The 25249-nt window shown below is 41.8% G+C and overlaps 1 protein-coding gene across 1 annotated transcript in view; it reads right to left on the bottom strand.

The window, feature by feature from the left end:
* The window catches only part of USP7 (ubiquitin specific peptidase 7), a 3814244-nt gene that overhangs the window by 1625403 nt on the left and 2163592 nt on the right, over positions 1-25249 (bottom strand). The window contains 1 exon segment of the mRNA XM_044088895.1: positions 10430-10526. Within this exon segment, the coding sequence (XP_043944830.1) occupies positions 10430-10526 (97 nt within the window).

Below are 25249 nucleotides of genomic sequence, written 5' to 3' on the forward strand. Positions count from 1 at the left end.
AAAAAAACCCCTAATTTAAAAAAAAAACAACCAAAAAAAAATTTTTTAATAAACCAGTTTACCACACATTATTATTATTCATTATTTATTATTATATGAATCTTATATTGTTCATATTGTCAAGGTAGCATTACAGCATTTGTGCCAAGATAGAACGATCACAGTTAGACCTGCTGACAAAGGAGGCCCAATTGTGTTAATGGATCGAAGTAGCTACCTTGACAATATGAAGTTAATGTTAGAGGAAGGCAACTTCTACATTAAGATCAATATGCAAGAAGTGACCAATAAAGTATTCAGAGTCTATGATATGTTAGATGATCTGGTCAAAAGTTGTATTATTAACTTAGATTTGTTTAAATACCTTAGGGTTAATGATCCTTGTTTACCAGTAATTCAAGGTTTACCCAAGATTCATAAATCAGCTACCAATCCACCCCTGCGGCCTATAGTGTCAGGTCAAGGTTGGCTTACAGAACCCTTTTCAATTTATATAGAGTACTATTATATTTATTTATTTATTATATTTTTATTATATTTATATAGAGTACTATTATTGTCGATGCCAATAATGTGGTTCTTAAGGACAGTAAGCAGTTTTTACTAGATTTATATAGTTATACTAAAACTTTACGTGATGATGAATTTTATTTTATGGTAAGCATGGATGTGGTTAGTCTCTTCACCGTTATTCCAAATGATTTAAGGGTAACTATGGTGCAGCACTATTTGAATAGGAAATCACTTCTGGGTGAAGAAATGGTTGACCTGTTGGCACTATTTTTGGAAACAGTTCTGTATAACAATGTGTTTATTTTTAATGAGGATGTCTTCCTACAGGTTGATGGCGTAGCTATGGGCACTCCTTGTGCCAATAGCTGCGCCTAATATAGTGATGTCCGGATTGGGAAGAAGAATTACTCTTCCGGGCTAGCCACCTTTCAACAACATGTAGGTCTCTATAGTATGCTTAGGTGGATGACCTCTTCTTGATTTGGAGAGGTGATGAAAGTAGTCTATTAGACTTTGTGGCAAATATGAATAATTTGACTGAGTTTCTGAAGTTCACACTAAATTACTCAATTTCCAACATATCATTTCTTGATGTAAACATTATAAGACTTGAGAGTGGTCTACTAAATACTATACTATACTAATATAGCTTCCATCTTACTGTTATAACATTTAGTTTCCATAATAACAATGCCCGATCCCTTGTCAGCTTTAAGGATTTTAATGTCAGGATTCACACTAAGGCTATCAACTGCTGCCATCTCTTCCTTAGTTAAATTATGCCATTTAAAAGGAGTTTTACTGCTTAGAGTAGCTCTTATTTCTCTCTCACAAACCTTTGAAAAAATGTTCAAAGCTGGATTAAGAGGGGGATCAAATGTGCTCTTCCTTTTTAAAGGAGACACTGGACTAACATCTGAGTCAGTACGATCACTGTCTGTAGATGTAGAACCAGAATCACTAACAATAGCCAACCCACCAAAGTTAGCTACAATACTCAAGCTAGTAACTTCATCAGCATCAGTACCATCAATAAAAGCATTAAAATTCTTGTTTTTTATGCCCTGTTTTAAGTTAAGTTTTCTGCAAAAAAGCTTAAGATCAATTAAAACATTAGTAACAGAAGCCCTTTGTGAGGGAATGAAGTTCAAGCCTTTGCGTAAACAGTTTAAACAGTGTTCAAGAGTCATTAATTAACTGGAGTCATTAATACTTATTCGATGTTTCCACCTACAGCATTCCATTTGAACTGGCTTCTGCGATGAAATCGTTTAACACAGCTGTTGAAAAAACACAGGATTTGTTTCATAGACTAAGCCATGCTACTCCCAGCAGTAGTTGTATTGAAAACTCTACATCTAATCTGCCTAATGATCCACATAATGTTGTGCATGCAGAAAATCACACTACTGAAGCTTGCTTCATTAAAAGACTGTTGTCTCCAACATTTCTAACCCCTTTATTGGTTTGGATGGTATTAATGACTCCAATTTGGACACGCATACTGACCCTAAACACATTACTCCGGGTCATTGCAGACATTTAATTTTTAAATTGGAGAAGCTTCTTACTGTTTACAAGAGCATCGAGTATGACATTCTATATCTCTCTACTTGTAGAGATCTTAAAGTTATACCTCAAGGCCTTAGGATGAGTCGATTCCCCACTGGCATTAATAAGGACAGCGATCTTTACACTTCCCTTTGTTCAGTTTTTAACTCAGCCGGCTTGGAAATGCTTAGGTTACTGATCGGACACTATCGAAATAAACTGCATGCTCTGAGCAGGGATATTACTGCACTTAACTTCGCTGTACTGGGGCGTGCGTTCTTTCAACAGCTGAGAAAAGAATGGTTATTTTTAGAAGGGAAGTTATCTAGACATGTGGCCATCCTGACTAGTAAAAAGAAAAAGAAACTTTACAGGGACATTCAGCAATATAAGTACGATAATGCTTACCCGCTTAAAACCAGCGGTATTAAGTTTAAAAGACCTTTCACTGCTAATAATGCACTTTTTAGTTCAGGTCATGTAATTAACTCTTCGCATTTGGCACAGAATGTGAATGTTTGTGAAGAAGCACAGGATTTGTTTAATAGAAATTGTAAAGAAGCACCCATCGTATTTCCTTTGAATACTAACAAGAGAGATGAAGTTGGTAGTTCTCCTGTTAAAGTTAATGGTTCTTGTGCCCAGAGTGAACTGTTACCTCAAAGTTAGTTGATTTCAAGTCACAACACTCTCAAGGAATCTACTACAGTTTCTCATGCAGTTAAGAGACAAAGCACTAGTTTCGAGAGGCTTTTAACAAATCCCAACCACTTTACTGTTAAAAATACATTCCCAGCACAAAATGGACAGTTCAAACATATAGACAATGTTGATCCCATTGCTTCCACTAGTGCTGATCATTTTTTATTGTTCAGCCCCACGTCTAGAGTCCTATGATTTTTTCCAGAGGAAGGAGTCGAGGCAGAGTGAGAGGGAGAGTGAGAGTCAGAAGCAGAGCAAGAGGACAGAGACATTTTTAACTGCTTCTAACAACCCGTTTCCTGACCTTGTACACACCCAAAACATTTTTAATCTTACAGACATTACTCATGATGAACACTGTTTAAACTGTTTACGCAAAGGCTTGAACTTCATTCCCTCACAAAGGGCTTTTGTTACTAATGTTTTAATTGATCTTAAGCTTTTTTGCAGAAAACAACTTAAAACAGGGCATAAAAAACAAGAATTTTAATGCTTTCATCGATGGTACTGATGCTGATGAAGTTACTAGCTTGAGTATTGTAGCTAACTCTGGTGGGTTGGCTATTGATGCTATTGATTGTGATTCTGGTTCTACATCTACAGACAGTGATAGTACTGATTCAGATGTTAGTCCAGTGTCTCCTTTAAAAACGAAGAGCACATTTGATCCCCCTCTTAATCCAGCTTTGAACATTTTTCCAAAGGTTTGTGAGAGAGAAATAAGAGCTACTTCAAGCAGTAAAACTCCTTTTAAATGGCATAATTTAACTAAGGAAGAGAGGGCAGCAGTTGATAGCCTTAGTGTGAATCCTGACATTAAAATCCTTAAAGCTGACAAGAGAGCGGGCAATGTTATTATGGAAACTAAATGTTATAACAGTAAGATGGAAGCTATATTAGCTGACACTGAGAAATACAAAATAGTTTCCCCTGATTTTGTTTCCAACAGTTTTTTGAGGATTGATAATACCTTAGCCAGACTATATCAGGAAGGTAGTATTTCTGAGCTGGAAATGGATTACATGGAAGTTAAATCACCACAGGTGGGCAGATTTTTTGGGATACCGAAAACCCATAAAAACCCTACAGATCCCCCTCTTAGGCACATTGTGGCGTCTGGGAAAATCAAAACTGAATTTATTTCAGCCTTGTTGGATTTTTTCCTTAATCCATTAGTTCAAGATTCTCAGTTTTACCTACAGGACTCTTGGGTATTTTTAGATGAAATCTACAGGTGCCCACCTCTTGATGGACAATGCATACTAGTCACTTTGGATGTGGTAGCTTTATACCCCAGCATTCCTCACCATGAAGGGTTGGAAAATGTGACCAATTATCTTGTCAGGCATACTTCTACTCCCCCTCACAGAGTTATTGTTTTCACCACTTTGCTTAAGCTGGTTTTGAATAACTTTTTCACGTTTAATGGTATCTTATACCAGCAACTTCAAGGAGTAGCCATGGGAGCTAAGGTAGCTCCAGCATATGCCAATCTAGTACTTTGTGCTTGGGAAGCTGACATTTTATCTAAGCTAGAGGGTTTCAAGTTCATCAGTTATTACAAGCATTTTATTGACGGTATTTTTTTCTTGTGGAAAGGGTCTCTTATGGAACTAGATTGTTTTCTTGATCAGTTGAGCCGGAGTATACAGTTTTTGGATTGTACCGTCTCTGGAAAAGGGAATGTAGTACATTTTTTGGACACTACCCTGGCCTTAGATCCCCTTACTTACAGATTATTTTCTAACATCCATAGGAACAGCACTTTTCGTAACTACCTTGATTTTTCGAGCCAACATCCTCCCTTTATGAAAAGGAACATAGTCAAGGGGCAGTTTGTACGTCTTAGTCGCATTGTGAGTGATGATGCTTTTTCTAATGAAAGTCAGTTTCTGAAACAACTTTTTGTGGACAAACATTACCCTGAAAATCTGGTTTCTGATGTTTTGAATGAAGTTACTTCATTTAGATACAGTAAATATCCTCCCATTCTTAAATTTGGTTACATTCCCAAGTCTTTGGTTCCTGCTGATGACCTCACCAGATTTCCCCGTCCCATTTCTCTAGATGCAGAACCCATTAGGAACATTTTCTCTAAGAATTGGGATATTACGAGAAGCCATGTATTGTCCAGGGTATTGGGTGACACCCCTAATTTTAGTTACAAGAGAACTAGGTCTTTGAAGAATCTTTTTGAAAAAACATCCCCTTCTCTTCTTAGTTGCCCTCTTCAAATGACAGGGATTCACAACTGTGGCAAATGTGTTTGCTGCCCTTTTATTGCTTTGGGTGCTAGTTTCCAACTTCCCAATCCCAAGTTTCTGATGCAGTTTAGTAATTCTTTTGATTGTAATAGCACTAACGTTGTCTACCTGGGAGTGTGTGATGAATGCTCTGCCATCTATGTAGGCAAAACTATTAGAAAACTTGGTGATCGCCATTAAGGAACACCGTCAGGCTATAAGGAAAGGTGACTGGAAAAATGCTTTGGCTAGACACACACTTTCTAGCTCCCAGTGCAGCAGATTTTTGTTCCTAGTACTTGATTATGTGTCATTACCTTAAGGAGACTGCAATCCTTTACTTGAAGTTAAAGAGCTTAGATGGCAGATTAGACTTCAGGCTGACACGCCCCTGGCCTTAATGGGAATCTTAATGTGAGAAGCATTCTCAAATGGATCAGATAGGAGTGGTAGTTCCCTCTCCTACCAGTACAATTTTCTGGAACTTTAGAATTTTAGAACGTTATTTCACATCTAGTGTATTTTTGAATTATCCATTGTATAATTCTGATGAAGTTCGATTAGTGAACGCTGCATTAGTGGACGAAAGCGCTTAATTTATGTTGTGATATAAATGTTTTTTTCGCTGTCATGGATTTTTGCTGCAACAGGTTTACAAGGATTTATTAAATATTCTACACTGAAGATTCATTTCCAGTTCTTCCTGACTCCATTGGTACTATAGTTTTGTTGATATATATATATATATATATATATAAAAAGAAAGTTAGTAACCTAATGTTGTCCTTCTCTATCACTGTTGAAGTATTCCTGACCTTGGAGATAGCCCAAGCAAGTATACAGAGGCCTTTGGATCTTGTATGCACCGTGCGTCCCATGTATGCTCCCCGATTTCAATTATCCTACCGTTAACTGGGAAAACTACTCAAGTACAAACTCCCAGGTCCAGCGCTTCCTGGAATTTATCAAATCAAATGCCCTGGATCAGCTGGTAAACTCACCTACCAGAGGTGAAAACGTACTGGACCTGGTTGTCACCAACATGGGTGACAGGTTTTCCACACCAGAGTTCAACCCGTCACTGGTTAGATCAGACCATAAACTAATCACTCTGGATGTCCACACCACACCACCACCTCCAACCAAGGAAACCACAGTGAAAAACTTTTCTATAGCAAACTTCACCTTACTTAAGACAGAGGTGGTAAGCTTCACAATCCCCATGTTGAAGGATAACAGTGTCCAAGATGAAGGAGCCTTTACAAATGCATTCGAGCACCTACAAAGATGCATGGATCGTGCCATCCATAGCAAAACCAAGACTCACTTCCCTGAAGAGAAGGAAACCAGTCTGGTGGACCCCTGCCATAAACAGGCTATACAAAAGGAGGAAACTAGTTCAGAAAAAAGCAAATCCCAAGAAGGAAAGACATCCCTGATCAGTATCAGTAAGTAACTAAGGTCCCTCATGAAATCATCCAAGGCTAACTTCAAAAGAAAAATAGCCAAGGATTCAAAAGATAACCACAAAGCCTTCTTTAGCTATGTTAAGAATCTAAGTGGCAACTCGCAGATATGCTCTGAGCTAGTGCAAAATAGCACAAAATACACTGAACCCACTAATATTGCCAACATCCTGGCAGATAGATTCAGTGGAAACTTCACCCCCCCTCTCACCCTCAAAAGGGCCCACAACAATACTGGAAAACTGTAGTGTCCTGGAAATCACAGATACACAGGTGAAAACAGCCCTTTCAAAACCCAAAGCACAGGGTCAATGGGGCCAGATGGTGTCCCAGGCTGCGTCTTGCACGAACTACAGAACGAACTAACCCCCACCTAAACACACTATTCAACCTCAGCCTCTCCACAGGCTACGTGTCCATAGAATGGCGCAGAGCAACGGTTATTCCGGTCCACAAAGGAGGGGCCACAACTGACACTGGTAACTATCGCCCCATAAGCCTGACAAGCCTGGTCTGCAAGGCTATGGAGTGCATCATCATGGAACTCGTTAACAAAGACATTGGGAACCTCCAAACACTTGACCAGACCCAGTTAGGCTTTGTTAAGGGCAGATCATACCTACTAAACCTGGATGACTTCTTCGAGACAGTCACCAAGGCCATAGATGATGGGAAGGTAGTTCACACAGCCTACCTTGACCTCGCCAAGGCTTTTGACACCATTCCCCACTCTGGAATTATAGAAAAATTCACCAGCCTGAACATAAACCCCTACGTAACGAGATGGGTTGCCAATTGGCTTACAGACAGAACTCACACGGTAAGAACAGCAGGCTCCAGGTCCGACTCTAAACCAGTCACAAGTTGTGTCCCACAAGGCTCGGTCTTAGGACCCCTACTGTTCGGCATATACTTCTCAGAAGTACAGGCAAACACAAGAGGACTATGGCTAACCAAGTTCGCTGATGACTGCAAACTGGGAGCCATAACTGACTCTCCAGCTGACACGGACATTCTCCAAAAGGGCCTTACTGAGACGGATACCTGGTGTCAAAGTCATGGTCTCAAGCTAAATGCCAAAAAATGCATAGTCATCCCGTTTGGGAAAAACAAAACACCCATGAATTACCACATAGGTGGCAGCCCCCTTAATACAAAAGAGATAATAAAGAGATCTGGGGACCCAGGTAGATGGTAATCTCTCCTTTGACAATCATATTGCCAAAGTAGTTAGGAAATCCTATGTAGCCCATCTAATTACTAAAGGGTTCGCATCTAGAAATAAAGAGGTTATAGAGCCCCTCCACTCGTCACTCATCAGACCCATCAGAGTACAATGCCCCATTTGGGATGTACCTCACAAGACACTTCCAACAGCTGGAAAGACCACAAAAGTACCTCACCAAGAGGATTACTGGCCTCAAACTTATGCCCTATGCAGCCCGACTGGAAAAACTCCAGCTGTACTCAGTCGCATATCGCTTACTCAGAGGTGATCTCTGCCTGACTTACAAAGCCATGTCCAACTTAGAATTGATGGACATGATCCACCTAAAGAAATCCAAGTCACTGCGAGTCACTCGCTCCAGTGAGCTAAACCTCGCCACAACAATAAATAGAACATGCTGCAGGGATAGATTCCTGTCACAGAGACTCCCCATGCTTTGGAACAAAATTCCTAACTACATTAGGCAGAGCCCCTCACTAACACTCTAAGAGAAACCTTGACGAGTGGATGGGTAACAGAAAATATACCCCTGGGATAATTTCATTGGCTCTTCTTGACAGAGGCTCAGTTTATTAAATCAATGGGGCGACAAAAGCAGACACACACTGGCTAGGCTTATAAATGCCCTCGGGCAGATAGCCTAGTACCTACCTATGAACCATTCGGGATGTGGGACTTAAAGGCTTGACATATGGAAGCAGTTGCCCAAAACGTCTTTGCTGCCAGTCTGAACACCATCATCGCTTGCAAATATGAACACCCTTTGCTCTGGATACTCAGCCGTCAAATAAGTGCCCCATTCAGGTACTCTTCTTTTTGTTGTTGGTCTTGTTTTCCTTTGGTTACCTGGAATTCATGTCATCAAAGCAGGGAAAATGTCAGCGTGGGAAGCAGAGTCCCCATTAGGACCATCACACTGTCTTTTTTTTGTATGGGCATTTCCCACTAGCATGCCTCCTGTAGTATTTGTAATGTGTTTGTGCCCAAGACCCTTCGAAGCTAGTTGTGTTCCCTAGCCATCTGTCTCAAAAAAACATAGGCTTAAACAGCTGGCCCAAGGTGGTATGGCATAATTTATTAACGGAAGTTCTGCCATTAAACAAGAAGGTTGAGAAATGTTGTCTCGATTCTTTGGCTGTCCAGCCTTCAATGGATGCATCTCTAGAAGCAGGTGATAGCTCTGTAGGCCATCCAGTGTAGGTTTTGGATTCCTCTGCCATGACCTTGTCATCCGATGCAAAAATACTAAGACTCTGTTATTCGGGCTGACTGAGGGCTACCAGCAGGCAGATAACCCAAGTGTGATGACTGCAACAGTGAAACACGAAGAACATCATTCATTTCATACATCATCTTAAGCTTTGCAGGCATCTGCTTTGTATGTTGAGAGAGAACCACTAATGATTACCTTGCGAGGGCCGTAGAGGGATTCTGCAGCTTCTGGTCAGGGAAAAGGTTCCGGGTACTCTGAGTCTCATCAGGGGTCGGAACCAGTGTTTGATAAGGCTGACATCCCTGCCAAGAAAAAAGCACAACACTAAACATCCTTCTGTACACCCTAAGTAGCAGGAGTTTACTTGGGGCCTGTTAAATGCCCTGATAGCTTTGAAGTGTCCTGAAGCAATTGCTGTGCCTACACCCCCGTGGACTGTTGTTCCTTCCAAAAGATCTAGGGAGCCTGATTTTTCACGGGGATTTAGAGTCAGATGAAAAGGTCTTTCTCCTACTCTTCCCATGTGCCTTTTCCCTTGGCTTATGGCTCTGATAAAGAGGAATCCATTAGCCCTGATTCCCCTTTTGAAAGAGCTATCTTTTGGGGACACAGTAGCCAGAATAATGGAATATTTTAATTGGGATTCTTCTCAAGTGTCTGACATCTAGAATAGATATTAGAAGCTTTTTCAGGTGGACATGCCTAAAACTTTTGCTTTGTTGGACAAATTTACAGCCACGTCTACGACTCCTGATTCTCAGCCCTTTGATCCTAAGAAACCTGGTTTTATAAGTTTCCCAAAGATAGTCAATTCCTGTTTGTGCACTTGTGCTGACCCTGCTGTGGTGTCAGTTTCCTCTGACAAGCCATCCAAGTTTTTCCATCTACCAAGCTCCTACCCTCAGACAAGGATAGTAGGGTTATGGAGAGGATTATGGAGTATCAGGATAATGCAGCCACCTTGGCCATTAAGTACCAAACCCACATGACCAGATACGCTCTGGTCTTGATTGCCCAGGCTTAACAGGTTCTTTCTGACCTCCCCGATTCTGAAGGAAAGTCTTCTGTTTTTTTCTACTTTATGTTCTACCTCTCAGGTGGCTTGCCACTCTATCAAGTGCAGCTATGATGCTGTGGATGCCTGTTCTAGAGATGCAGTGTTTGGGTCTGTCACGAGTTGTTATTCTTCGCTTTGACTGTGTTTATTACCTGAAGACATTAAGGTTAAGTTGTTGGATGTGCCTTTGGATAATCTCTTTGGGACTGCTGCTGCTCTCTCTTCAACAAAAAAAGCAAAACTTTGTAGGACCTTAAACATATTTTTGTGTCCCTATTCCTAAGTTCCGGAGGAACTATCCTACTAGGACTGCTTTTGTCTTTAGGCAGCCTCGTCAGGGCACCAAAGACAGGAAAGGGTGGTAGGCATCTGCCCTTGCTAAGTCTTCTGTGACTTCTGCAGCCAAGAAGCCTCCAATATCAGATAAGCCTGACTTTCTTTGACACCCCCCAAAACCATGACCAGCTCCCTTAGCCCCTTCTGCTCTCTCTGCCTTCTAAACTGGCAGCTCATCGCTTCAGATTCTTGGGTTCTCTCCATCTGTCAGAGTTGCCTCATGGTGTGGAAGTCTCTTTTTCAGGTATTCCCCAACCTCCTGGAGTGCAGCTTCCCCCTTTTTTCTCAGAGGTTTTCGGTCTCTGACAGGTTAAGCAACTATTCAGCCTGTCCCTCCTTCCTAAGTAGGACAAGGATTTACTCGAAAGGAGGTGTGTTGGAGGCTTATTCTGTATCTCTCCTTGGTCAACACCTTTCTTTAGGTTTCTTTCCGATGTTCCGTCTTCAAAGCCCGTTTCCTTTGTTTCTGGTGTCCTTGGATCTGAAGGATGCTTACTGTCATATTCCTATTCACCCTCTTACAGGACTTTTTCTATTTCTCTGTTTCTTCCTCCCATTTTGATACGTTATCGGTTTGTATCCTATGTTAATATTTTGATAGGTTTCCTATGTTTAAAACTTAAGTTAGGTATTTACTGTCTCTGTTTTGTTACGTGGAGCTTTTCTACCCGGGCCTCTGCTGAAAATGGACATGTATCCCGTTGGACTATCCCGGTAAACAAATGTAAAAAAGAAATAAAATAAATATGCACACACACACACACACACATATATATATATATATATATATATATATATATATATATATATATATACATACACACACACAACACATATATTATATATATATATATATATATATATACACACACACACATATATATATATAGGGCGGATATAAAAGGTGTTGTAATAAGTTGCCGTTGCATAAGTGTGTGCACAACTCTTAAACTAATACTTTGGTTGAAGTACCTTTGATTTAATTACATGTTATTCAGTCTTCTTGGGTACATACATCAATTAGAGAGACTCTGATTAACCCCAAATAAAGTTCAGCTGTCCTAGTAGGATTTTCCTGACATTTACTCAGTTGCCTGTTACAGCAAAAACCATTGTTCGGAGCTGCTTACAAAAGCATCAAAGGGATCGCATTGTTTGTCAATTCCCAAAATTTCGGATTTTTTTTTTATTTTTCCCCTTTTTTCCCCCAAAACCCCCCCCTTTTGGTTTTTTTAAAAAATTTTTTTTTTTTTTCCCCCTTTTTTTTAAATTTTTTTTTTTTTTTAAAAAAAAAAAACCCCCTTTTTTTTTTTTTTAAAATTTAAAACCCCCCTTTTTTAAAAAAAAAATTTAATTGGGGGGGGGAAAAAATTTTTAATTTTAAAAATTTTTTAAAAATTTTTTTTTTTTTGGGGGGCCCCTTTTTCCCCGGGCCCCTTTTTTTTTTTTCCCCCTTACAAAAAATTTTTTTTTTTCCCCCCAAAATTTTTTCCCATTTTTTCCCAAAAAAAAAACCTTTTTTTAAAAAACCCAAAAGGGTTTTTTTTTCCCTTTTTTTTTTTTCCCCCCCAAAAACAGCCCCCCCAAAAAAAAAAAAAAAGAAAAAAAATTCCCAAAAAAAATTTTTTATAAAAAAAATTTATTTTAAAAAAATATAAAAAATTAACAAAAAAAAAAAAATTTTTTAAAAACCCTTTTTTTAAAATTTTAAATTAAAAAAAATTTTTAAAAATAAAAAAAAAAGAAAAAAAAAAAAAGGGGGAAAAAAAAAAAAAAAAAAAAAAAAAAAAGAAAAAAAATTGGTAAAAATTAAAAAAAAAAAAAAAAATTAAAAAAAAAAAAAAAAGGAAAAAGGGGGAAAAAGGGAAAAAAGGGAAAAAAAAAAGGAAAAAAAAAAAAAAAAAAAAAAAAAAAAAAAAAAAAAAGGAAAAAAAAAAAAAAAAAAAAGGAAAAAAAAAAAAAAAAGGGGGTAAAGGAAAGTAAAAAAAAAAAAAAAAAAAATAAAAAAAAAAAAAAATTTGTGTAAAAGAAAAAAAAAAGATATAAAAAAAAAAAAAAAAAAAAAATTTGAAAAAGGTAAAAAAAAGGAAATTTTAAAAGAAAAAAAAAAGGAAAAAAAAAAAAAAGGGAAAAAGAATTTTTAAAAAAAAAATAAGGGAAAAAAAAAAAAAAAAAAAAAAATTTTTTAATTTTAAAAAAAAAAAAAAAAAAAAATTTTTTTTTAAAAAAAATTTTAAAAAAATTAAAAATTTTAAACCCTTTTAAAAATTAAAATTTTTTAAAATTTAAAAAAAAAAAAATTTTTTTTTTTTTTTTTAAAAAATTTTAAAAATACAAAAAAAATTTTTTTAAAAAAAAAAAAAGGGAAAAAAAAATTTTAAAAAAAAAGGGGGGGGAAAAAAGGGAAAAAAAAAACGGGAAAAAAGGGGGGGGAAAAAAAAAAAAAAAAAAAAAAAAAAGGGTTTGGGGGAAAAAAAAAAAAAAAAAAGAAAGGGGGCTGAGAAAAAAAAAAAAAAAATTTTTTTTGGGAAAAAAAAGGGGGGGAAAATTTTTTAAAAAAACCGGAAAAAAAAAACCCAAAAAAAAAAACCAGGGAAAAAAAGGGGGGGAAAAAGGGGAAAATTTTAAAGCAAAAAAAAACCCCCTTTAAAAAAAAAAAAAGGAAAAAATTTTGGGGTTTTAAGGAAAAAAAAAAAAAGGGGGGGGAAAAAACCCGGGGGAAAAAAAAAAAAGGGGGGGGGGGAAAAACCCGGGGAAAATTTTTAAAAAAAGGAAAAAAAGGGGAAAAAAAAAAAAAAAAGGGGGGGAAAAAAAAAAAAAAAATTTTTAAAAAAAAAAAAAAATTTTTTTTCTTTTTTTTGGGGGGTTACCCCAAAAAGGGGGAAAAAGGGGGAAAAAAAGGAAAAAGGGGGGGGGCCCCCCCGGGGCCCCCCCCCCTTTTTGGAGAAGAGAGGGCAGGTGGTAATGCATGGTAAAGCTGTGAACAGATGTCCAGGTGGCAGCCTCCAGGACGTCCCTGGTGGGGACTCCTCTGAGGAAAGCTACAGAGGTGGAGGCTGCTCTGGTGGAGTGTGTCCTGACCCCCTTGGGGGGAGGCTTTCCATGCTGTTTGTAGCAGAAATGGATGCAGTGTGCTATCCATTCGGAAATGGTTTGTTTGGAGATGGCTTTGCCTTCTGCCCCTATAGCAAAGCTAACAAGCAACTGATCAGACTTTGTGAAAGATTTAGTCCTGTCTAAACAGAATCTGAGCTGTCTGTGCACATGTAGAGAGTGAAGAATCCTTTCCCCCTTGTTCTGGGAATTAGGAACAAAGGTGGGCAAATGAATGGATTGGCTGAGAGCCACACTGGAGACCACCTTGGGCATGAAGGATGGGTTAGTTCTGAGGGATACCCTGCCTGCATGGAAGTTGATGAAAGATTCCACAGCCATGAGTGATTGCAGCTCTGACACTCTTCTGGCTGAAGTGATGGCCAGATGGAATGCTGCCTTCCAGGAGACCAATTTTAACTCTGCAGAGGAAGCTGGTTCGAAATGGGGCAGGGTGAGCTTTTCCAATACAAAGTTAAGGTCCCAAGCTGGTGTCTGTGCCCTTCTGGGTGGCCTCAAATAGCTAGCCCCTCTTAGGAACTGTTTGACCGAAGAGTGTGAGAAAAGGTGCTGCTCAGTGTGAAAAAGAGCAGAAATAGCAGAGGCATGAATTTTTATAGAGTAGAAAGAGAGGCCACTTTGCAGAAGGTCAGCTAAGGATGAGAGGGAGGGAGGGCTGTGCCATATTGGCTCCGTTAGCCTGGATCCAGGTGCAGAACCTTTTCCACTTATCAGCATAAGACTTTCTGGTGCTAGGGCATCTGCCCTCACGGAGAACATCCAGAACCTGTTTATTGAGGTGGGCAGATTGGTTTGGGGTAAGGGAATAAGCCAAGCTGCCAAATTGAGTGTCTGCAATTGGGGATGCATGAATTCCCCTTCCCTCTGGGTCAGGAGGTTTGGAATCTGAGGAAGATGCCACATAGGCAGCGGAAATAGGCTGCACAGCAAGGGGTACTAGTGTTGCCAGGGCCAGTCTGGAGCTATAAGAATGGTCCTTGGTTTTTCCTCCCTTATTTTGAGCAGTACCCTGGGGACGAGAGGTAGGGGAGGAAAGCCATAGACTGACAGACTGACCCAGGGGAAGGACAGGGCATCCACTTTCCAAGCCATGCAGTGATGCTCCCTGGTGCAGAATCTGATGAGCTGATGCTTGGTGTGGGAGGCAAAGAGGTCGACCTTCAGAGTTCCCCATTTCTGAGTTATTAGGGTGAAGGTACTTCTGTTGAATTGCCACTCATATGGGGCCAGAAGATTTCTGCTTAACTGGTCTGCCAGAAAGTTGAGAGAGCCTGGTAGGAATTGTGCTAACAGGTGTAGTTGCATTGCAGAGGCTGTGTGCCAAAGGGTCATGGCCAGCCTGCATAGAGGGTAGGAGTAAGGCCCTCCCTGCTTGTTGATGTACCACATCACAATGGTGGTGTTTGTTTTAATCAGGAGAGCCCCTGGAGAGACAGAAGGGGCATGAAAGCTATCAAGGCATGGTGGACAGCCATCATCTCTTTTTGACTGATGTGCAGAGGGATTTGCTGTGGGCTCCATTGGCCCTATATGCACCTGCCATCCAGGTGTGCACCCCAAGCATAGTCTGATGTGTCTGTGGTGAGGGTCTGGGTGGGGTGGGGAGAAAGGCAGTCCCTTGTTGAGGGAGCATGCTGTTGCCCACCAAAGGAAATCTTTTCTGAGGCAAGGAATTAATAGGTAGAACAGTTTCCAGGTCTTGAGAATACTGACATCAAAGGCTCTTTAGGTATCATTGAAGTTTCCTCATATGCAGTCTGTCATACGGAATGAGTAGTATGCAAGAAGCCATGAACCCCAGAGCTTGCAGGATCTTCCTTGCAGTTAGCTTGGGTCTGGTGGCTAGCTGAGAGAAGTAGGCTGTCAGGAAAATTTGTTTCTCTGGTGTAAGGTATGCCATCTGGGATGCTGTGTCCAGACTTGCTCCCAGGAAGATTATCCTTTGGGTAGGCACCTGCTTGGATTTCTTTTGGTCGATTGTGTAACCTAGACAGGTTAAGGAGGGTCTTTACAAAGACCAGGTGCTTGAGCAGCATTTCCTGGTTGTCTGCCTGAACAAGGCAGTCATCTAAGTATGGGTAAATCGGATTATATTTCTGCAAAAGGCAATGGCCAGAGCCAGACATTTTGTGAAAACTCTGGGAGCAGTAGAAAAGCCAAAGGGAAGCGCAGAGCACTGAAAGTGCAAAGATCCTGTCCTGAAACATAGAGATTTCCTACATGATTCCCTGATTGGGATGTGTAGGTATGCCTCTTTTAGGTCTAGGGTGGCTACCCAAGCATCCTTGGAGAACATAGGTAGTAGTTGCTGGAGGGTGAGCATTTTGAATTTTGGTATCATCAGGAATGTGTTTAGCATAGACAGATTGAGAATGGGGCGCCAGGTGCCCTCTTTTCTGGGTACCAGGAAGAGCCTGGAGTAGAAACCTTGGCCTATCTGTTCTGCAGGAACGTGCTCTATTGCCCTCATAGAGAGCAGGAAAAGACTTGTTTTTTGGCCTCTGTCCACTGGTTTGGAGGAAGATCCGGGAACCCTTTTGGGGTTGGTAGAGTGTGGAAATAAAATCTGTATCCCTGGGACACTATGTTGAGGACCCAGGGGTCGTTGGTAATAGTGGCCCAGGTGCTTGCGTGGAAGGTGAATTTTCCTCCCAGGGGCAAGTGCAGGTGGGCAAAGGGAAGGAGTGGAAGTGGAGAGTCATTGTGAGTTCTTAAAATGAGGGGTGGCTTTGCACTCCCTGGTTTAAAAGTGGAAGTACTCCATTGCTTTCATCTCTGCTTTTCCTGTGGCTGTTGTCTGGAGGGTCTGCTTCCCCGGGTCTGGGCTGAATTGACTTGAAGGGGGCAGGAAAGGGCCAGCGCTTGGAGGGGAAATGCCTACTGAACCTGGGTGTCTGGACATGCAGGAAATCCGTAACTATCTGCATAGATTTAGCTTTTTCTTCCATCTTTTAAGACCTCCTCTGACTTGGTGCCAAATAAATTGTCTTTGTGCAAGGGTGCATCCAATAGTTTAGATCTGACATGGTTTGGCAAGGGCTGTTCCTTAAGCCAAGCATGCCTTCTAAGGACAGAACCGGTGACTGCTGCCCTGCAAGATGCTTTTAGGGCATCAAAACGACAGTGTAAGGTGTGTTTAGTTACTTGACCTGCAGAATTCATTAAGTCTTGCAGCTCTTTATTTTCTGCACAAGCAGGAAAATATATATTTTTTGAGGAGTTCCATGGTATTTTGCTGAAATTTTAGCATACGGAACTGACAATTTAGTGCTCTAATAGCAAGAGTAGCAGAGGTGTATACTTTTGTACCCCATCTGTCTAGTGCTCGGGAATCCCTATCCGAGCGGGTGGGATTCTTAGCAGAAGTTGCTTTAATTCCTTTAGGCCCTTGGGAGATTATCTCAGGGTCGGCAGTAGGATTTTTGAAAATAAATTTGTGAGAGTCCTGGGAACAGGAGGGAGGGTGTCAGGAGTTAAACTACATTCCATGAAAACATCATCCACAAAGTACAGTTGTGTACCTACCATAAATGTAGATGTTAGAGTGTATTCACTGTTGCAGTCATTACACTTGGGTTATTCTGCTGGCAGGCGACCTGCAGTCGGCTCGAGTTCCAAAGTCTTGGTCTGGCATCGGTTGCTGTCGCCTCTTCCCTGACGTCAGTGCGCCAGGGGTATAAAAGTTGCAACCAATGCCATTTTCTTCAGTTTTTCTTGCCCCAGATGTCAGGTGCCCCCAGATAGGAAGGCTGAAAAGATAAAAATATGCCAAACAACCATGCATATATCAATAAAAATATTTTCTTTTTCTAAAAGCAAATACACCACATAGGTTGTATAGAGTTGAGAAGTACAGAATAGTCCCAGCAAAGAGGGGGATGGTGGGTGGGTAACCTGCACTGCAACAGTGAATACACTCGAACATCTACATTTATGGTAGGTACACAACTGTACTATGTTCATCGTGTTTCACTGTTGCAGTCATTACACTTGGGTAGAATCCCAAAGCTGAGGTTGGGTGGCTGGGTCTAAACTGGATTTGGCAAGGCTAACAAGCCCTGCAGAACTGCAGTGGCAAAGCCTGCTCTGGATTTGGAGTAGAGAGGTAGGTGGCAGTGCTTGGTAAAAGTGTGCACTGAGCTCCAGGTTGCAGCTTCTAATATGTCTTTGGTTGGTACTCCTTTGAAGAAAGCTGCTGAAGTGGCTGCTACTCTGGTAGAATGAGGCCCAATGCCCTTAGGCACAGATTTGCCATGTTGTGCATAACAGAAGCGGATGCAGTGTCCTATCCATTTGGAGATTGTCTGCTTTGTAAGAGGCTTTCCTTGTGATCCTGCAAGCATATGCTACAAACAGTTGCTCAGTTTTTCTGAAAGCTTTTGTTTTGTCCAAGTAAAATCGTAGCTGCCTGTGCAAGTCTTTCCCCTTTATTCTGGGGATTTGGGTAGAAAGTAGGCAAATGAATTGTTTGGTTTAAGGCCACATTGGAGACCACTTTTGGCAGGAATGTTGGGTTTGTCCTAAGAGAAACCCTGTCCTGATAAAAAATGAGAAAAGGTTCCACAGCCATCAATGCCTGTAGCTCTGAGACTCTTCTGGCTGAAGTTATTGCTAGGAGCAGAGCAGTTTTCCTTGACAAGAATTTTAGATCAGCTGTGCTGGCTGGTTCAAATGGAGGCAGTGTTAGTTTTTCTAAAACAAAATTGAGGTCCCAAGTAGGTACTGGTGCTCTACTAGGGGGTCTTATATTCTTTGGCCCTCTGAGGTACTGTCGTAGTGGGGGATGTGAAAAAATAGGAGGATCCGTATTGTAATGAGCTGAAATGGCAGAGGCATGGATTTTAATAGATGAAAAAGATAGGCCTTTGTCCAACATCTCAGTCAGGTATTGCAAAATCGGAGGTATATTAGGGACCCATGGGTCTAGCCCTTGTGCCTGGTTCCAAGCACATAATCTCTTCCATTTTTCTGCATAAGATTTCCTAGTGCTGGGCCTCCTGGCCTCCAAAATTACATCCATAACAGCTTTAGAGAGAGGTGCAGTCTGAGTTGCTACATTATCTGCCATGCTGCCAGGTTTAAGGTTCTGAGTTGACTGTGCAGAATCTGATTGTTTTGATGCGTCAGAAAATGAGGGATTTGAGGTAGAGGCCAAGGTAGGCCTTGAGACAAAGCCTTTAGGATTGGGTACCAGTGCTGGCGTGGCCAGTCTGGTGCAATCAGGATCATTTTTGGCCTCTCTTGTCTGACTTTTAGAACTACCTCGGTGAGAAGAGGCATCGGAGGGAAGGCATAGACTGTCAGGTTTTTCCAGCTGAATGATAGAGCATCCACTTTCCATGCTTGAGAGTGATAAGTCCTTGTGCAAAATTTCTGTATTTGGCAATTGTGAGGGGAGGCAAAAAGATCTATGTTTGGGCGTCCCCATTCCCTTGTTATGTTGAACATTTGTGGATTTAGCTTCCATTCGTGAGGATCTATGAGATTTCTGCTTAGTTCGTCTGCCAGTGTATTTTTTGTTCCTGGCAGGAATTGTGCTTGCAGATGTACCTGGTAGATCAGTGCTGTGTTCCACAAAGTCATGGCTTGTCTGCAGAGGGGGTAGGAATGTGTTCCCCCTTGTTTATGTACCACATAACTGTGGTATTGTCCGTCTTTATTAATAGATGTCATGGATGTATTAGGTCCTTGAAGGCTGTCAGGGTATTCTGTACAGCTAGCATCTCTTTTTGATTGATGTGAAGATGCATTTGTTCCTTGGGCCACGTGCTCTGAATACATTTTCATGCCATATGTGCTTCCCAGGCATAATCCGATGTATCCATTCTTATTGTCTGCCTGGCTGTAGGAGGTGAAAAGCTGTCCCTTGTTGTGGTGACAGGCCTGGGACCACCAGCAAAAAGTACAGTTTTGTACCTACCATAAATGTAGATGTTCGAAGATCCACATTGCTGCAGTCCTTACACTTGGGTAGTCCGCTGTCCTCGGTCGGCCCGAATATCAAAGTATTAGGCTGACGTCGGTCAAGGCGCTTAAGACTGACATCAGGACGTCAGGGTACAAATGCGCATGACCGACGTCATATCCTCAGTCTTTTCTTGCCCCAGATGTCAGAAGACCCTAAACAGAAAGGTCAAAACCAAAAGACAGCAAAAAACAACCAACCACCCTTGTACTAACCATATGTACAATATATACAATATTCACAATATGTACAACCCAAACCACACAACCGCCTCTAACTACAGAGGGAAGGAGGGAGGGTTGACTGCAGCAATGTGGATCTTCGAACATCTACATTTATGGTAGGTACAAAACTGTACTATGTTCTTCATCTCACATTGCTGCAGTCCTTACACTTGGGTAGAATCCCAAAGCAGAGATAAGGGAGGATGGCAAACCTATAAAGCAGTAGGAGCTGCCAAAATGCCCTGTAAAATTGCAGTGGCAAAACCAGCCCTCGATTTAGAGTAAAGTGGAAGGTGATAATGCTTAGAGAAAGTATGCACTGAACTCCAAGTAGCTGCCTCCAAAATATAGTTGCCACCCCCCTTAAAAAAGCTGTAGAAGTGGCAGTAGCCCTAGTGGAATGAGGCCTAATCCCAGCTGGAATCTCCTTACCATGATGGGAATAACAGAAAGCAATACAAAACCCAATCCACTTAGAAATAGTTTGTTTTGACACAGGCTTGCCCTGAGAACCCAAAGCAAAAGAAACAAATAACTGCTGAGACTGCCTGAACCCTTTAGTTCTGCTCAAATAATATCGCAACTGCCTGTGTATATCCAAAGTGTGCAAAATCTTTTCCCTTTATTTTGGGGTTTGCATAAACGTAGGCAAATGAATAGTTTGGTTTAAAGCCACACTAGAAACCACTTTAGGCATAAAGGAAGGATTAGTACGCAAAGATACCCTATCCTTATGGAAAATTAAGAAAGGCTCAACTGCCATAAGGGCCTGTAATTCAGAAACCCTTCTCGCAGAGGTAATGGCTAACAAAAAAGCAGTCTTCCATGATAAATATTTCAACTCAGCAGTAGCTGCAGGCTCAAAAGGTTGTAGAGTGAGTTTCTCCAACACAAAATTGAGATCCCAAGCAGGAGTAGGAGCTCTCCGTGGGGGTCTTATATTCTTTGCCCCTCTAAGGAATTGCTTAAACAAAGGATGAGAAAACAATGGTGGGTCACAGTCATAGTGAGCAGAAATTGCTGCAGCATGAACCTTAATAGAAGAGAAGGACAAACCTTTGTCCAGTAACTCAGTAAGATATTGAAGAGCCACACTTAAATTAGGCTTAGAAACATCAAATGCCTTTGCTGCACTCCAAAATAAAAATCTCTTCCATTTATCTGCGTACACTTTCCTTGTACTAGGCCTTCTGGCCTCCAAAATAACATTCAAAACTTGCTGTGGAAGCTGAGACCCTCCAGGGTTTAAAACAGAATATGCCAGGCTGTCAGGTGAAGAGTGTGAAGTTTGACATTGAGTAAATGACTGTTCTCCTGAGACAGCAGGTGTGGAATCGAAGGTAAAGGCCATGGAGGCTCCCGTACCAGACTTCTCAGTAGTGGGTACCAGTGCTGTTGAGGCCAATCTGGAGCTATTAAAATCATCTTTGGCTTGTCCTGTCTGACCTTCAGAAGTACCTTTGGGAGGAGAGGCAGAGGTGGAAAGGCATACACATGAAGATTGCTCCAATTGAATGAAAGAGCATCCACTTTCCAAGCTGTGGGATGAAACCTTTTGTGCAAAACTTTGGCAGCTGGTAGTTTAGTGGAGAAGCGAACAGATCTATGTCTGGAGTTCCCCATGACACTGTCAATTTCTGAAATACATGAGGATCCAATTTCCACTCGTGGGGATCCATAATTTGTCTGCTCAACACATCTGCTAAGGAGTTCTGTGCTCGGCAGAAACCTTGCCTGAAGATTTAGCTGTAAACTGAGAGCAGTCTCCCATAAAATCATTGCTTGTCTGCATAGAGGATAAGAATGTGTTCCCCTTGCTTGTTGATGTACCACATGACAGTTGTGTTGTCTGTTAGAATCAACACCTGCCCTGGAAGAAGTAAATCCTTGAAAGCTATTAATGCAAATTGGACTGCTAACATCTCCTTCAAGTTGATATGTAGATGTAGAAGTCTGGCAGGCCACGTGTCTTGTATCCACTTTCCATTTAGATGAGCTCCCCAAGCTTTGTCTGAGGCATCTGTCGTTAGAATCTGACTCGCCTCTGGCCGGGTCACAGAGAGTCCCTTGTTTAGGTGACATTCCTGAGCCCACCACAAATTCCTTTTGAATGCAAGGTATTATCTGAATGACAGTGTCCATATCTTGGCAGTGCTGTGTCCATACATTTTTGAGATACCATTGTAGCTTCCTCATATGCAGTTTGGCATTGGGAAGCACCAGAATACAAGATGCCATGAACCCCAAGGCTTGAAGGACTGTCCTTGCAGTCAGCCTGGACTGATGAGACAATTGATGGAAGTAAAGAGAAAGATTCTTTTGTTTGTCCGGGGTCAAAAAGGCCATCTGGGATGCTGTATTCAGTCTCACACCCAGAAAGCACATGTGCTGAGAGGGTACTAGACTGGACTTTATTTCGTTCACAGAATACCCCAGGCATCTTAGCACTGCTATCACATAGTGTAAATGATGAAGAAGTTCGTCCTTTCCTTGAGCCAGAATCAGGCAATCGTCCAAATAAGGATAGATCTGTATTCCTCTTAGCCTGAAGAAAGCTATCACTGATGCCAGAACCTTCGTGAACACTCTGGGCAGTAGATAAGCCAAAGGGCAATGCAGAGAACTGATAATGAGAAGTCCCAGCCAAAACGCAGATACTTCCTGCAACTTAGCCTGATAGGAACATGAAGGTAAGCCTCCTTGAGATCCAGAGTCACCATCCAGTGATCTTTGCCCAGCAGAGGTAAAAGCTGTTGTAACGTCAACATTTTGAACTTGGGAATGTCCAGATAAGTGTTGAGGATAGATAAATCCAAAATTGGTCTCCACGTGTTCCCATTCTTTGGTACTAGGAACAGGCGAGAATAAAATCCTAGGCCCACTTCTGGCAGAGGGACCGGTTGTATGGCCCCTATTTGGAGCAGCAGAGAAATTTGTTTGTGAGCCTCTAGTCTTTGCTGAGGAGGAACGTCCGGCATGCCTTTGAAAGGAGGCAAGGTATGGAAATAAAACCTGTAACCTTGGTGTATGATATCCAATACCCATCTGTCTTGGGTAATCAAACTCCAATTTTCCTTGGACTGCCAACCTTCCTCCCAAAGGTGCTGCCAGGCAAGAAGGATCTGGCAGCTGAAAAGGTAGGTCATTGGGCCTGTTTACGAAAGGACTGGCCCCTGCCCTCACCTGAAGATTGTGCAGGAGAACTCCCTGTTCTAGGTCTGAAGGAGCTCTGAGCTCTGCCCCTACCACGTCTAGATCTACCCCTAGACTGTGAATCATAAGAAGGGTACGTCCACCCCTTAGCAGGCCAATTCCTACTAAACTTCGGAGGCTGGACTTGCAAAAAATCTTTAACAGTCTGCATAGACTTAGCCTTGTCTTCCATTTTCTTCAAGACTGACTCCACAGGTGAACCAAACAACACATCAGACTGTAAAGGAGCATCCAAAATCCTTGTCTTAACATGTTCAGATAAATTCTGATCCCTCAGCCAGGCGTGCCTGCGAAGAACTGACCCAGTGGCAGCCACCCTAGACGAGGCCTGTATAGCATCAAAACCACATTGCAAAGAATGCTTACCCACCTGTTCAGAAACATGTACCAAATCTTGTAATTCCTTACACTCAATGCCTTCCGCCAGAGCATCTACCTTAGACTTCAGTTGAGAAAGAAGATAGTTTTGATATTTCAACATGTGAAACTGGCAATTCAAAGCCCTCATAGCTAAGGTGGAAGAAGTATAGACTTTCTTTCCCCATCTATCCAAAGCTCTGGCCTCTATCTGGAGGAACCGGATTTTTTACAACAGAGGCCTTGACACCCTTAGGTCCCTGACTAACAGTTTCTGGGTCCGCCCTAGGACTCTTACAAAGATATTTATGAGCCTCAGGCACCCTATAATACCTATCCGGTTTAACAGGAGCAGGAGGCAAAGAATCAGGATTAAGTGAAGCCTCCGCAAACACATCTTCCACAACATCCAGAACAGGAGGTATAGCCAAAGGCCTATGCTGGGGTAAAAGCAAAAATTCCCTAAGCCTTTTCCTGGAATCAGAGAAGTCCTGACCTTCCCACTTAAAATGTTCCCTCATGGAATGAAGAGTCTCTGAAAAAGAAAAATCCTCTGGAGGTGAAGCAGAAGGAGTGGAATCATCTGCATCAGAATCAGAATAAGGAGAGTACTCCTACAAGTCTTCAGCCGAAGCCTCTGAAACATCTGAAGCCTGCTCAAAACTCCCCAACTCTGGTTCCACCCTAGGCCTCTTATCTGGAGGGGGCAAAGAACCTCTAATCAAAGTAATCAAATCCTCTGCCATTTTAAGCATGTGCTTCTTGGGCACAGATCCTGAAGAACTAGGAGTGACACCAACAGAAGCTAAACCTGGCCTGCCTCTGGGAGAAGCCTTAGAAACAGAAGGAGAGGGCCTAACCACCCTAGGAAGGGAGGGGAGTACAGTAACCTGAGAAGCCCCTTCAGCCTGACCTGCCTCCTGAGAGGCCACATCCTGCAATAACAAAGTCTCCCCCTGGGACTCCAGAGAAGCCTCCGCGGAACCACCGTTCCACTGACGCTCTAAAGAACCGGCGTCCGCACGGACGACTCTTCTTGCCTGGGCTTAGCTGCCTTGTCTTTGCGCTTCTTCGAAGAAGCGGCGCCGGAGCATCCGACGGCATCTTATAATTGCACCGCTTCCCAAAGACCAACCTGGCACAATCTAACCTTCGCTAATAGTGCGCTTATTGAACCTAGCACAAAAGACACCCAACAACGCCGTGCTCAGGCCCCAAACAAGGAATACACAAAGTATGATAATCTCTATGCGTATCTATTTCCCACAAGAAATACAGTTATTCACTTTTTCTGACATCCGTAAACCACTGAGGCAAGAAAAACTAAAATATTCCCCAACGGGTACTTAGCCAATTTTGACTCCGCCTGAAACTCCGACCGAAAATTTCAGAACGCCGAACGGCACTTGCAACGCTGCTTCTGCATCGGACCATGCGGCAAAAAAGACTGAGGATATGACGTCGGTCATGCGCATTTGTACCCTGACGTCCTGATGTCAGTCTTAAGCGCCTTGACCGACGTCAGCCTAATACTTTGATATTCGGGCCGACCGAGGACAGCGGACTACCCAAGTGTAAGGACTGCAGCAATGTGAGATGAAGAACATCTCCTGTTGTAGGCAGGGAATCAAGGTTATGACTGTGTCTAGGCTGTGACAATGCTGAGTCCAAACACTTTTTAGATACCATTGTAGTTTCCTCATATGCAGTTTTGCATATGGAATTAGTAGAATGCAGGATGCCATGAAACCCAGGGCCTGCAGAACTTTTTCTTGCAGGGAGTTGGGTCTTTGTTGCCATCATTTGAAAGTAATGAGTCAGTTGCCTTTGTTTGTCTGGCGTGAGATAAGCCATCTGGGCAGTTGTGTTTAAGCTTGCACCCAGGAATATTATCTGTTGAGAGGGCACTAGTTTTGATTTCTTTTTGTTTACTGTGTACCCTAGGCAAATTAGCAATCTTTTTACAAACGCCAGGTGCTTTAGAAGAATGTCCTTGCTCTCTGCTTGAATAAGGCAGTCGTCCAAGAAGGGATATATTTGAATTCCTTTTTGTCTGCAAAATGCAAT

Source organism: Protopterus annectens, chromosome 12.part0 (genome assembly GCF_019279795.1).
Source record: "Protopterus annectens isolate FY-2018-M chromosome 12.part0, PAN1.0, whole genome shotgun sequence".
NCBI classification, from domain to species: domain Eukaryota; kingdom Metazoa; phylum Chordata; order Ceratodontiformes; family Protopteridae; genus Protopterus; species Protopterus annectens.